The sequence below is a fragment of the Silurus aristotelis genome (assembly GCF_946808225.1).
Source record: "Silurus aristotelis genome assembly, chromosome: 2".
NCBI classification, from domain to species: domain Eukaryota; kingdom Metazoa; phylum Chordata; class Actinopteri; order Siluriformes; family Siluridae; genus Silurus; species Silurus aristotelis.
The window spans coordinates 36,601,582-36,611,581 of NC_139575.1; the positions used below are offsets into that span (position 1 = coordinate 36,601,582).

At 43.6% G+C, this 10,000-nt stretch overlaps 1 protein-coding gene across 11 annotated transcripts in view; it reads left to right on the forward strand.

Annotated features, from left to right (window-relative positions):
* Positions 1-1,713: 1,713 nt before the first annotated feature.
* The window catches only part of LOC310716829 (potassium channel, voltage gated eag related subfamily H, member 7), a 60,946-nt gene continuing 52,659 nt past the window's right edge, over positions 1,714-10,000 (forward strand). For 7 of the 11 annotated variants that reach the window (XM_083524330.1, XM_083524334.1, XM_083524333.1 and 4 more), the window contains exons 1-2: positions 1,768-2,286; positions 3,873-4,103. In XM_083524330.1, coding sequence (XP_083380456.1) covers positions 2,211-2,286; positions 3,873-4,103 — 307 coding nt within the window. In that variant the 5' untranslated portion in view covers positions 1,768-2,210. Of the gene's footprint in view, positions 2,287-3,872; positions 4,104-10,000 lie in introns of all 11 variants that reach the window. The other 4 variants (XM_083524335.1, XM_083524332.1, XM_083524339.1 and 1 more) reach the window with 3 other exon arrangements.

The following is a 10,000-nucleotide window of genomic DNA, read 5'->3' on the forward strand; positions in this document are numbered from 1 at the left end:
GATGACTGACACTCATACAACCGTATAAATAAATTCTTTGAGGTCAGCAAAGGTCCTGAAACAGTTCCTGACCGAGTTCTTGAACGATTCTTTAATGATCATCATTTCAATTTTTAAACCAATGACTTTGTTGCATTATTTATGAAGAGCGGAGCCTAAGAGGACTCCTGGGAAATCCAGATCCATAATGAGGACATTCATTTGTCCCTTTTTGTAGGAAACTTAAAGGTTCTAGTTAGGAGATTTTGCTTTCTCCAAAACCCAGAAGCTTTAGAGAGCATCGTTGGTGAATCCGGTGTATGATCACCAAGTCCGTTGCCTGATTCACCTTCCGGCATGTTTACAGTATAATGAAGTTGTACAGTATGAAATACCAACTGGAGAACCAAAAGAAACTGAAGAACCTGGAGGAACCTCACACAGGAAGAACATGTGAAGCTCCATACAAAAGCACAGGATCGAACCATGTCCTGTACTGAACTGGCATCATTTCGGGGGGGTCTTGAGTTGCACCCATCCTGGGGTCAGCTCTAAATCCACCATCACCTGCACCAAGGATAATGACAAGAGCATTTCTCCTGAATGTTCTCCTTAGGGTTCTGGCAGTCAGGTTCCCTCTTTATCATAAATGCTGATGAATTGATTACATCAGTCAATTGATTAAAAAATAATTTTATCAGATTTTGTTCTTGGAGCTCTTTAAGTTCTCATGAACTCACTAGGATGTTCTCCTGGATGTTCTCCTCAGGGTTCTGGGTATCAGGTTTCCTCTTTATAATGCATGCTGCATGATTGTATCAGATGTTGTACTAAGAGCTCTGAAAGTTCTCAGAAACTCTCAGGGATGTTCTCCTGGATGTTTTACTCAAGGTTCTGGGTGTCAGGTTTCCTCTGTATGCTGAAGGGTTAAATCAGATTTTGTTCTAAGAACTTTGTAAGTTCTCACAGACTTTTGGGGATGTTCTGCTGAAGGTTCTCCTCAGGGTTCTGGGTGTCAGGTTCCCTTTTTATCATAAAAGCGGCATGGTTATATCAGATTTTGTTGTAGGGACTCTGTAAGTTCTCACAAATTCTTGGGGATGGTCTACTAAATGTTCTCCTCAGGGTTGTGGGAGTCCGATTTCCTCTTTATCGTGAACGCTGCATGATTGTATCAGAATTTGTTGTAGGGAATCTGTAAGTTCTCACAAACTCTCTGGAATGCTCTCTCCAGGGTTCTGGGAGTCAAGTTTCCTCTGAACGTTGCATGATTGTTTCAAATTTTGTTGTAGGAGCTCTGTAAGTTTTTAGAAACCCTTGAGGATGTTCTGCTGAATGTTCTCCTCAAGGTTCTGAGTGTCAGGTTCTCCTAATTGTTTTCTTAGGGATCTGGGAGTCAGGTTTTACCTTTATCATAAATACTGCATGATTGTATCGGATTTTGTTCTAGGAGCTCTGTAAGTTCTTACAAGCTCTCAGGTATGTTCTCCTCAGGGTTATGGGTGTCAGGTCTTCTTTTTATAGAGTATGATTGTGACAGATTTTGTTCTAGGAGCTCTGTAAGTTCTCACAAACTCTCGATGATGTTCTCCTGAGTGTTCTCCTCGGGGTTCTGGGAGTCTGGTTTCCTCTGAACATCGCATGATTGTATCAGATTTTATTCTAGGAGCTCTTTAAGTTCTCAAGCACTGTCCGACTCCAACCAACCACAAATCCGCTCCGTTTTTTCCTCTCAGTTTGTCACCGATACGCCCGAAGGAAGCACCAAAGAAGAAGAAGAAAAAAAAAGAGAAACGACCCACGTGCTCCAGGCTGCCGGACGCTCGTCGTGTCTCAGATACGGTTTCCTCGCGCACCTACCGAGGATCAGACGTCACCGGTCGTCAGCCTTCGGCTCCGCGCTCGTGCTACCGGGAGAGCGGCGCAAAAAAAAAAAAAGAGAGAGAGAGAGAGAGAGAGAGAGAGTGCGCGCGCGTCGGCGCCGTCATGAGAGCGGCGCGTGCGGACTCGACGTGCGCCGCGCGCACCGTTTCGACGCTTCCACCAAGCGCGCGCTGCGTTAGAACGGCACGCGAAAGAGATCGGTGGACGCGCGCGCGCGCAAAGGACGACACACACACATTCCTCGCGGAACGAATGACGACTTTGCGACCTCGTAAACACTAACCAACTAACACACACACACACAAACTCTTTGGATTTGGATCTTCATCACCATCTTCATCTTCATCATGCCGGTGCGGCGGGGTCACGTCGCGCCGCAAAACACCTTCCTCGGGATCATTATTCGCAAATTCGAGGGTCAGAGTAAGTGTCACACTACGTTTCCGTTCCGCAGCAATGTGTGTTTTGTGTGTGTTTTGTGTGTGTTTATGTTTTTGTGTTTGTGTCCCGCACAGCCGGCGTCCTGCGGCGCGTGCACATACACATGACCTCTAATCGGTACCAAGGGCTATTTTACGGTCTTGTTGAGGTTTGTCATGTTTGAAGCCGCGCGTATGAGTTAGTTTTGATCCACCTCGGTGTTTCACGCGCCTCCGGTGTCCCCACGCTTCACGCTGTCACGCGGTGTGGGGAAGAAACGCTGGTGGACTTCTTGCGTTCAGCGCGCGGTTTTTGACGAATGCAGAACGCCGCCACGCGCACGCGAACCTCCGACACGCGACTTGCGGCGCTGAATTAAAGCGCGTGAGAGGCGGCGTGTCTGTTACACGTGACCGGTTTAACTCTGATATAAAAGAGCGCTAAGATCACCAGGTTATTGTGTGTGAATGATTAATGTTTTTTGTTTTGTTTGGTTTTGTTATAAAATGCATTTCAGACAGACTTGTTGCCAATGCATAGTACAGATACACAGTAACGAAATGCAGTGTGTGTGTGTGTGTGTGTGTGTGTGTACAGTGTAGTGTGTGTATACAGTGTATATGTATGCAGTATATAGACTATAGGCTTCTTCAGACAGACAGACAGACAGACAGACAGACAGACAGATTGATATAACTATATTGTCATTGCATAAAACAGATACACAGCAATGCACTGTGTGTGTGTGTGTGTGTGTGTGTGTGTGTGTGTGTGTGTGTGTGTGTGTGTGTGTGTACAGACAGACAGACAGATTGATATAACTTTATTGTCATTGCATAGAACAGATACACAGCTACGAAATGAAACGATTTTATCTACCAGTGCAAATTGTAGCAATTATGCAAATTGACAAGTGCAAATAAATATACAAATATAAATAATAAAGTACATAAATAAATATAAAGTCTCAGAGCAGCGAAAAACATTCAGAAGCTGTTAACCAAGTACCCGAAGAATATATATATACATATCGTGACCCATCGAGCATCAGCAGCATGAATTTCTTCAGCTGTTTGAGCAGTTTTTAAAGATGTTCTGACCCAGACGTCTAGACGTCACAATTTGTCAAATCCTTACGCTCGCCCATTTTTCCTGCTTCTAACACGTCGACTTTGAGGACAAAAAGTGTTTACTTGCGGCCTAATAAATAAATCCACCATAGCAGGTGCTATGATGAAGAGATCGATCTGTGTGTGTGTGTGTGTGTGTGTGTGTGTGTGTGTGTGTATAAAGTAAATAAGAAGATGTATAAATGTGCAGTATGAATGTAATAATGTGATATGCTGTGAATTCTATACAGTTATAATTACCTTAAGATGGTACACAGTGTAGAGTGGACTATAGACTGTGGACTGGACTATGTGTGGGGTTAATAGACTGTGGGCTGGACTATGTGTGGGGTAATGGACTATGTGTGGGGTTAATAGACTATGGGCTGGACTATGTGTGGATTAAATGGACTGTGGACTGGACTATGTGTGGGGTTAATACTAATAATAATATTAGTTTTGTCCTGTCTGCACACACAGATAAGAAGTTCGTGATAGCGAACGCACGCGTGCAAAACTGCGCCATCATCTTCTGCAACGACGGCTTCTGCGAGATGACGGGTTTCTCACGGCCGGACATCATGCAGAAGCCGTGCACGTGTGACTTCCTGCACGGGCAGCTGACCAAGCGGCACGCGGTCACGCAGATAGCGCAGGCTCTGCTCGGCTCGGAGGAGAGGAAAGTGGAGATCACGTACCACCGCAAAGACGGTAAGTTCCTGTGGTGCTTCAGCACGTGTGCATCTTTTGGCAAAAAAATTATAAAAATACAACACCAATTTTTTGTTTTGATGAATGAATTAAAAGATTGGAAACAGTAACGCAGCTCAACATCACCAGTGTAACCAGTAATCCAGAAACGCTTTTAAGTTTTTCTGTGAGCTTTGCATTGAGGCCTGTTCACGTTGTACTGTTTTGAATGTGGCTATATGCAAACGCGTCTTCGAGAGCAGGGGGAGGAGGCAACTGAAAAAAGGGAAAACACACACTGAGGGTGAACGAGAGGGCAAATATTATCCCTGACCTCTGCCTCTGTGTCACAGCTGTATTATAATGATTGGGTTCACTGGTACTTACACAGAGGTAAGAAATATCGACAGGAACGTATGGGTGCAGTACAGACAGGAAAGGTGTGTGTGTGTGTGTGAGAGAGAGAGAGAGAGAGAGAGAGAGAGAGAGAGAGAGAGAGAGAGAGAGAGAGAGAGAGAGAGAGAGAATGAAAGAGACAGAAAAACAGACAGAGAGAAACATTGAGATGGAAAAAAAAGAAAGAAAGAGAGAGAGAGAGAGAGAGAGAGAGAGAGAGAGAGAGAGAGAGAGAGAGAGAGAGAGAGAGATGGAAATATGAAAAAAGGAGGACAGATAATGAAAGACTAAAACAGAATGAGAATAAGAGAAGGAACGTGACAGAGATAGATACACATGGAGAGAGAGAGAGAGAGAGAGAGAGAGAGAGAGAGAGAGAGAGAGAGAGAGAGAGAGAGAGAGAGATACAGAGGCACTGAGGAACCTGAGGAAAAGGAGAGAGGGAGACAGATGGAAAAAGTGAAAGAAATGAAGATGGATAATGAGAGACCAAAACAGACAGAAAAAAAATACATTTTGGCAGATAAAGAAAAACAGATAGAAAGCAGCAGAGAGTTAAATACACAGGGAAATATGGCCAGCCAGCCAGACAGACAGACAGACAGACAGACAGACAGACAGACAGACAGACAGACAGACAGACAGATAGATAGATAGATAGATAGATAGAAGCGTTTGTTCCAGCTTTCCTCTGAACGCTTGACACCAGCACACAGGGGGGTGGAGGGGGGTGGGGTGTATTTGGAAGCTGACCTCGAAGTGTTCGCATGTTTGGGGCGAATGAGAATAAAGAGGATTGTGTAAGAAAAGAAAAGCAGCGTGACCTGAGCCGAGGTCTAAATAAAAAGCTCCTCTGTGTGCATGCGTGCGCTGAAGTCCATGCGCAGACCCATCGAGCCGAGTCGGCGTGTTGTGCTACGGAAAGTCACACCTGTGGTAATTAACACATGTCCGTCAGTGTCGAGGGTGTCGGGTGGCACAGCGGAGGCTGAAGGTCAGGGCAGGGCCGTGCCAACACCGGCTCAGCCAGACGGCCACGGCTCATAAGTCAGCGCTCGAATGAATGGACTGATGCAATAATCAGGTGCGGAAAGTACGGAGCTGATGAATGAGAGAGGGACGTGTGCCATCTGTTCTAATCTGACATTATTTTCCCTGTTGGCCCAACAAGCTGTGTTCTGCTTGATGTCAGATCTGATCAAAAATGACTTGTTTCTTCAAATCAGTGAGAAACCCGGTGATATTTATCATGTGACTATGGCAAAGGTTTTCCAGCCATATGTGGTTCTTCTCCAAACAAATTGGGTAGGATGTCTCTGGATGTGCTAGCATGCATTTCCCCTTCACTGAACCTGTACACAAAGTCACCTTCATGAAGATAATCTATGGTATGCTTTCCATAGGTTAGATTTGGTGCAAGATCTCCTGCTATCAAGCTAAAAACTTTATGAACACCTTTGGAATTAACCTTTCAAGCCCCCCAGGCCTCCTTACCTGCATCAGAGACTATTGTCCTAAAACCTTAGAAAATACAGATGTTATTATGAAGAAAAACAGATGAATAAATGATTAAGTAGGATAAAGTAGGTTTTATGTGTGTGTGTGTGTGTGTGTGTGTGTGTGTGTGTGTGTGTGTGTGTGTGTGTGTGTGTCCTCAGTTGACTTTGCTCGTTTTTTAATGTACTCCTATGGGAAGAGGCTGCCAGATGCGCAGAATGTGGCCACGTGGAAAAAGTGCTGCTGCAGCCATTTTTTGGTCAGAAATAAATTTATTTTAAAAATAAATAGCGCTCCTGACCAATCAGACTCCAAAAAAACAGGAGTCTACAGCAAAATTCGGCATGTATGAATACAAGTTCCAATATTCCGGTTAAAAATAACGTGTATTTTCGACATATTGACACGTACGTGATGTGACCTCCCGCGTTAACTGTGCGCGCATACAGTCGAGGTACGCGAACAGTTCAAATACTCATATTTTTTTAAAAATGGGCGAGCGTAAGGATTTGACGAGTTTGACAAATTGTGACGTCTAGACGACTGGGTCAGAGCATCTCGAAAACTGCAGCTCTTGTGGGATGTTCCTGGTCTGCAGTGGTCAGTGTCTATTAAAAGTGCTCCAAGGAAGGAACAGTGGTGAACCGGCGACACCCTCATTGGCGGCTGAGGCTCATTGATTAATAAACAAACTCCTGTAGCTCAAATCGCTGAAGACGTTAAGGCTGTTAATGCTTGATGGATCAGGACTGTTTTGGGAGGAGGTCATAATGCCCTTTTGGTGAATATAGTCAGCTAGGCTAGTTGGTTTAGCCTAAAATGTGAAAAACTAATGTAAACCCTTTAGCAAAGCTATGAAAGAGAAACTGGAAACTCAGCCCCAAGGAGACTTCTAGTGTACCGGAATGGTTTGATGATAAACCTTTGCATTTTTACTGACAGGTCCTGACATCAAGAAATAAAGCACTTATAGCCAACAATGAAATTGTCCCGAAGTTAGTGTTCACCCATAAAATTGTGTCACAAATTACATGATGGTGGCAGGAATGTGGTGGATTCCACACTGTCAAAAATGTGTGACACTGCATCATAGCAGCCATGGGTAACATGTAAGTAATGAAGGGAAGGGAGCCAAGAACTAACCCCTGTGGAACACCACTGAGCAACAGAGAGCACCGAGAGAATTCTGGAGCTGAGAGCAGGCTCTGAACCAGGAACCAGGGGAAAGCTAATTGTGTAACACCGAAAACAAAGAGCTTCAGCTAATTAGGCCAATGTTTAGAAAGAGAAAAGTGTCTACTGTTTCAACATTGATAACAAAACTTTGGATCCAAAGGTCACAAGTTTAAATCACAGGAACACCATGCTGTGATTCCTGGGCCCTTGATTAAGGCCCTTAGCTGCTCAGTTGTATGTAGGATATAAATTTAAGACGCTCTGGATAAGATCGTCTGCCTGATGCCTTAAAAATAATGTGAATGCTGAAATAAATATTTTCCATCACAGTAACTCCCCAAGCACGTGTCCCTGGTTTTAGTACAAATATGACAAAAAAACTACTGTGTCACCAGACAGCTTTTAAACGAAACCACAGCGATATCACATGGAGAAGTTCTCAGGAAGAGTTCTTCTGTCCGTCATGTTCTCAGGGGAGCTCTGTCTGCTGAACAGAATTATATTGTATTTGTCGAGAAAGATACATGCGATGTGCTCAAATTAGGCCCAAATAAGGTTCCCTAGATGACAGCTGTCTTACGGTGCCTTCGAAATGTGACAGCCTTTATCCTGATCTCATGCAAATGCTAAGCAGAAGTGCTGTCTGCCTGAGCTGCTGCCTCTGAAACCGAACAGATGGTTAGTGACAATATTTAGAAAATATTTGATGTGCTATATATCATGAAATATTGTGTTTATTGACACCTGGCTATAACCAAGTGTGACAGGTGCTAATTCAGGGCTAGCAGTGGGCGGTGCGTGGTAAATAATATAAAGGAGGCGTGATATCCATCACAATGCTCAAAAGAAATTAACAGTATTGGGATTCAATTAACTGAACTGGAATTGCATGAAAATTTTATGTCTGAGATGCTAAAGAGACACTAAAGTGTACATCATTATCACCATCACCACCATATTCATCATTTTTACCTCACCATCATCATCATCATAACCATCATCACCGTGTCATCATCATTGTTATACATCATAATCTCACTATCATTTTCGTCACCGTACCTTCACCATCATTATTATCTTGTATTTGTGATTGTAAATATGTATATAATTTCTTTCTTTTGGCCTTCTGGCGGTAAAGTTGCACCTCTGGGGAATTATATCTACAGGCTTTTCACTGCCTTTCTGTAAATATCACCCGAGTTTATAAACACTTGGCTGTTTGGCTTAAAAGAGCATCCGGCTTTAAATAAATGTGAAAAACATTCCCAAACTGGAGACCACATTGATTTATCAAATGTAGCGCACCTAGAACTCCACCCTGAGGCACTCCTCACACAGTCAAACTGCTCCTTTAAGGACTCGCTGCTATTTACAAAGCAACGATTCTCAGTAGCCTCGAGAAACCGCCAGGCTTTCCAAGGTTTACTGATCATTAGAGAAGCTCCACTTACCATACACCCTGCTAACAGAACTGCAAAACAACACTATACTGTAGTGTCAGGGAACTGTACAGCTTTATGCTGGTTCTTGCTAATTGTCGGAGAAACGTAAGTAAACGGCTAGCCGTTTGCTAGAAAACGTAGCTGTAGATTTGATCATCTTAAGCGGACCGTATTCACGAATCTCAGATAAAGTCTTACGATTCCGATGGATCTCAAGTCCAAATGTTTATGCTAGCATCTAGCAGGAATGACTCATGACTAGCTTCCATTATTATTCTGCTCCTAGCTTTCTACTGAGGTATTACATGTAAACGACATGTATAACATGCAATTTATAGACAAAAGTTTGTGGACACCTGACCATAAGATTCATGTGTCGTTCAATTTGCACATCTAGTCTACATTTGCTGTTATAATAAGCTCCACTCTTCTGAGAAGATGTTCCACTAGAGTTTTGTGGATTTGTGGAGATTCGTTCAGCCACAAGGGTGTCAGTAAAGTCAGGTACTGATGGAGGTGAGGTGAGGAGGCCTGGGGTGCGGTCAGGCATAAGTTGTTTAATAGGGTTAAGCGCTATCGTGAAAGATCTTCCAGTCCAACACATGTAAAGATCTCCATCTAGATAGGATATATGGAAGCCTTGTGGATAAGATGTTGGTCTTCTAATCAGAAAGTCATGGGTTCCAACCCCAGCACTGCCAAGCTGCCACTGCTGGGCCCTTGAGCAAGGCCCTTAACCTTCAATTGCTCAGCTGTATAACTGATTAATGTGTCGCTCTGGATAAAAGCAACAGCTAAATGCTGTAAATGTGTCTTAGTTCAACTGAAGTGAAAATACAAAGATCCTATACAACTGTGTGCCTCCATCTTTGTTTGGTTAAGATCCACATACGGCTGGAAAAGTCAGGTGTCCATATAGTGTATATTTAGCCCCACCCCCGTTTTTTCTGCTTCTCATACACACAGGTGATAGTTTGAGCGATGAAACATGCAAAACATTGCATAATGTGATGATTAAAAAAACACTGCAGACAAAAATAGAGCAATATTTCCTCAATACGTCTGGGCCTTGCATGAGATCCTAATCAAATGTACTCTCTACATCTCTTTTGGCTCTCAGAGCCGAAAAACAGTCCAGAGCACTAAACCATTGGCTGTCAATGATGAGCGTTTTTTTTGGAAACAGATGCACACACTCTGAAACACTCATACACATACTCCATACGTGTCCTACAGATGATTGACACATACGCTGTGCTTTATTTAGAGCTGATAGTCCTGCAGAGAGTGCACTTCTAACTGCAGCTTTATTTCCCAGCCGCCTGCCAAACCCTCTCGCCGAAGCACACCGTTCGCTCGCAACGCAATTACCTTTCATTACCGCCGAATATTATAACGTGAGCTATT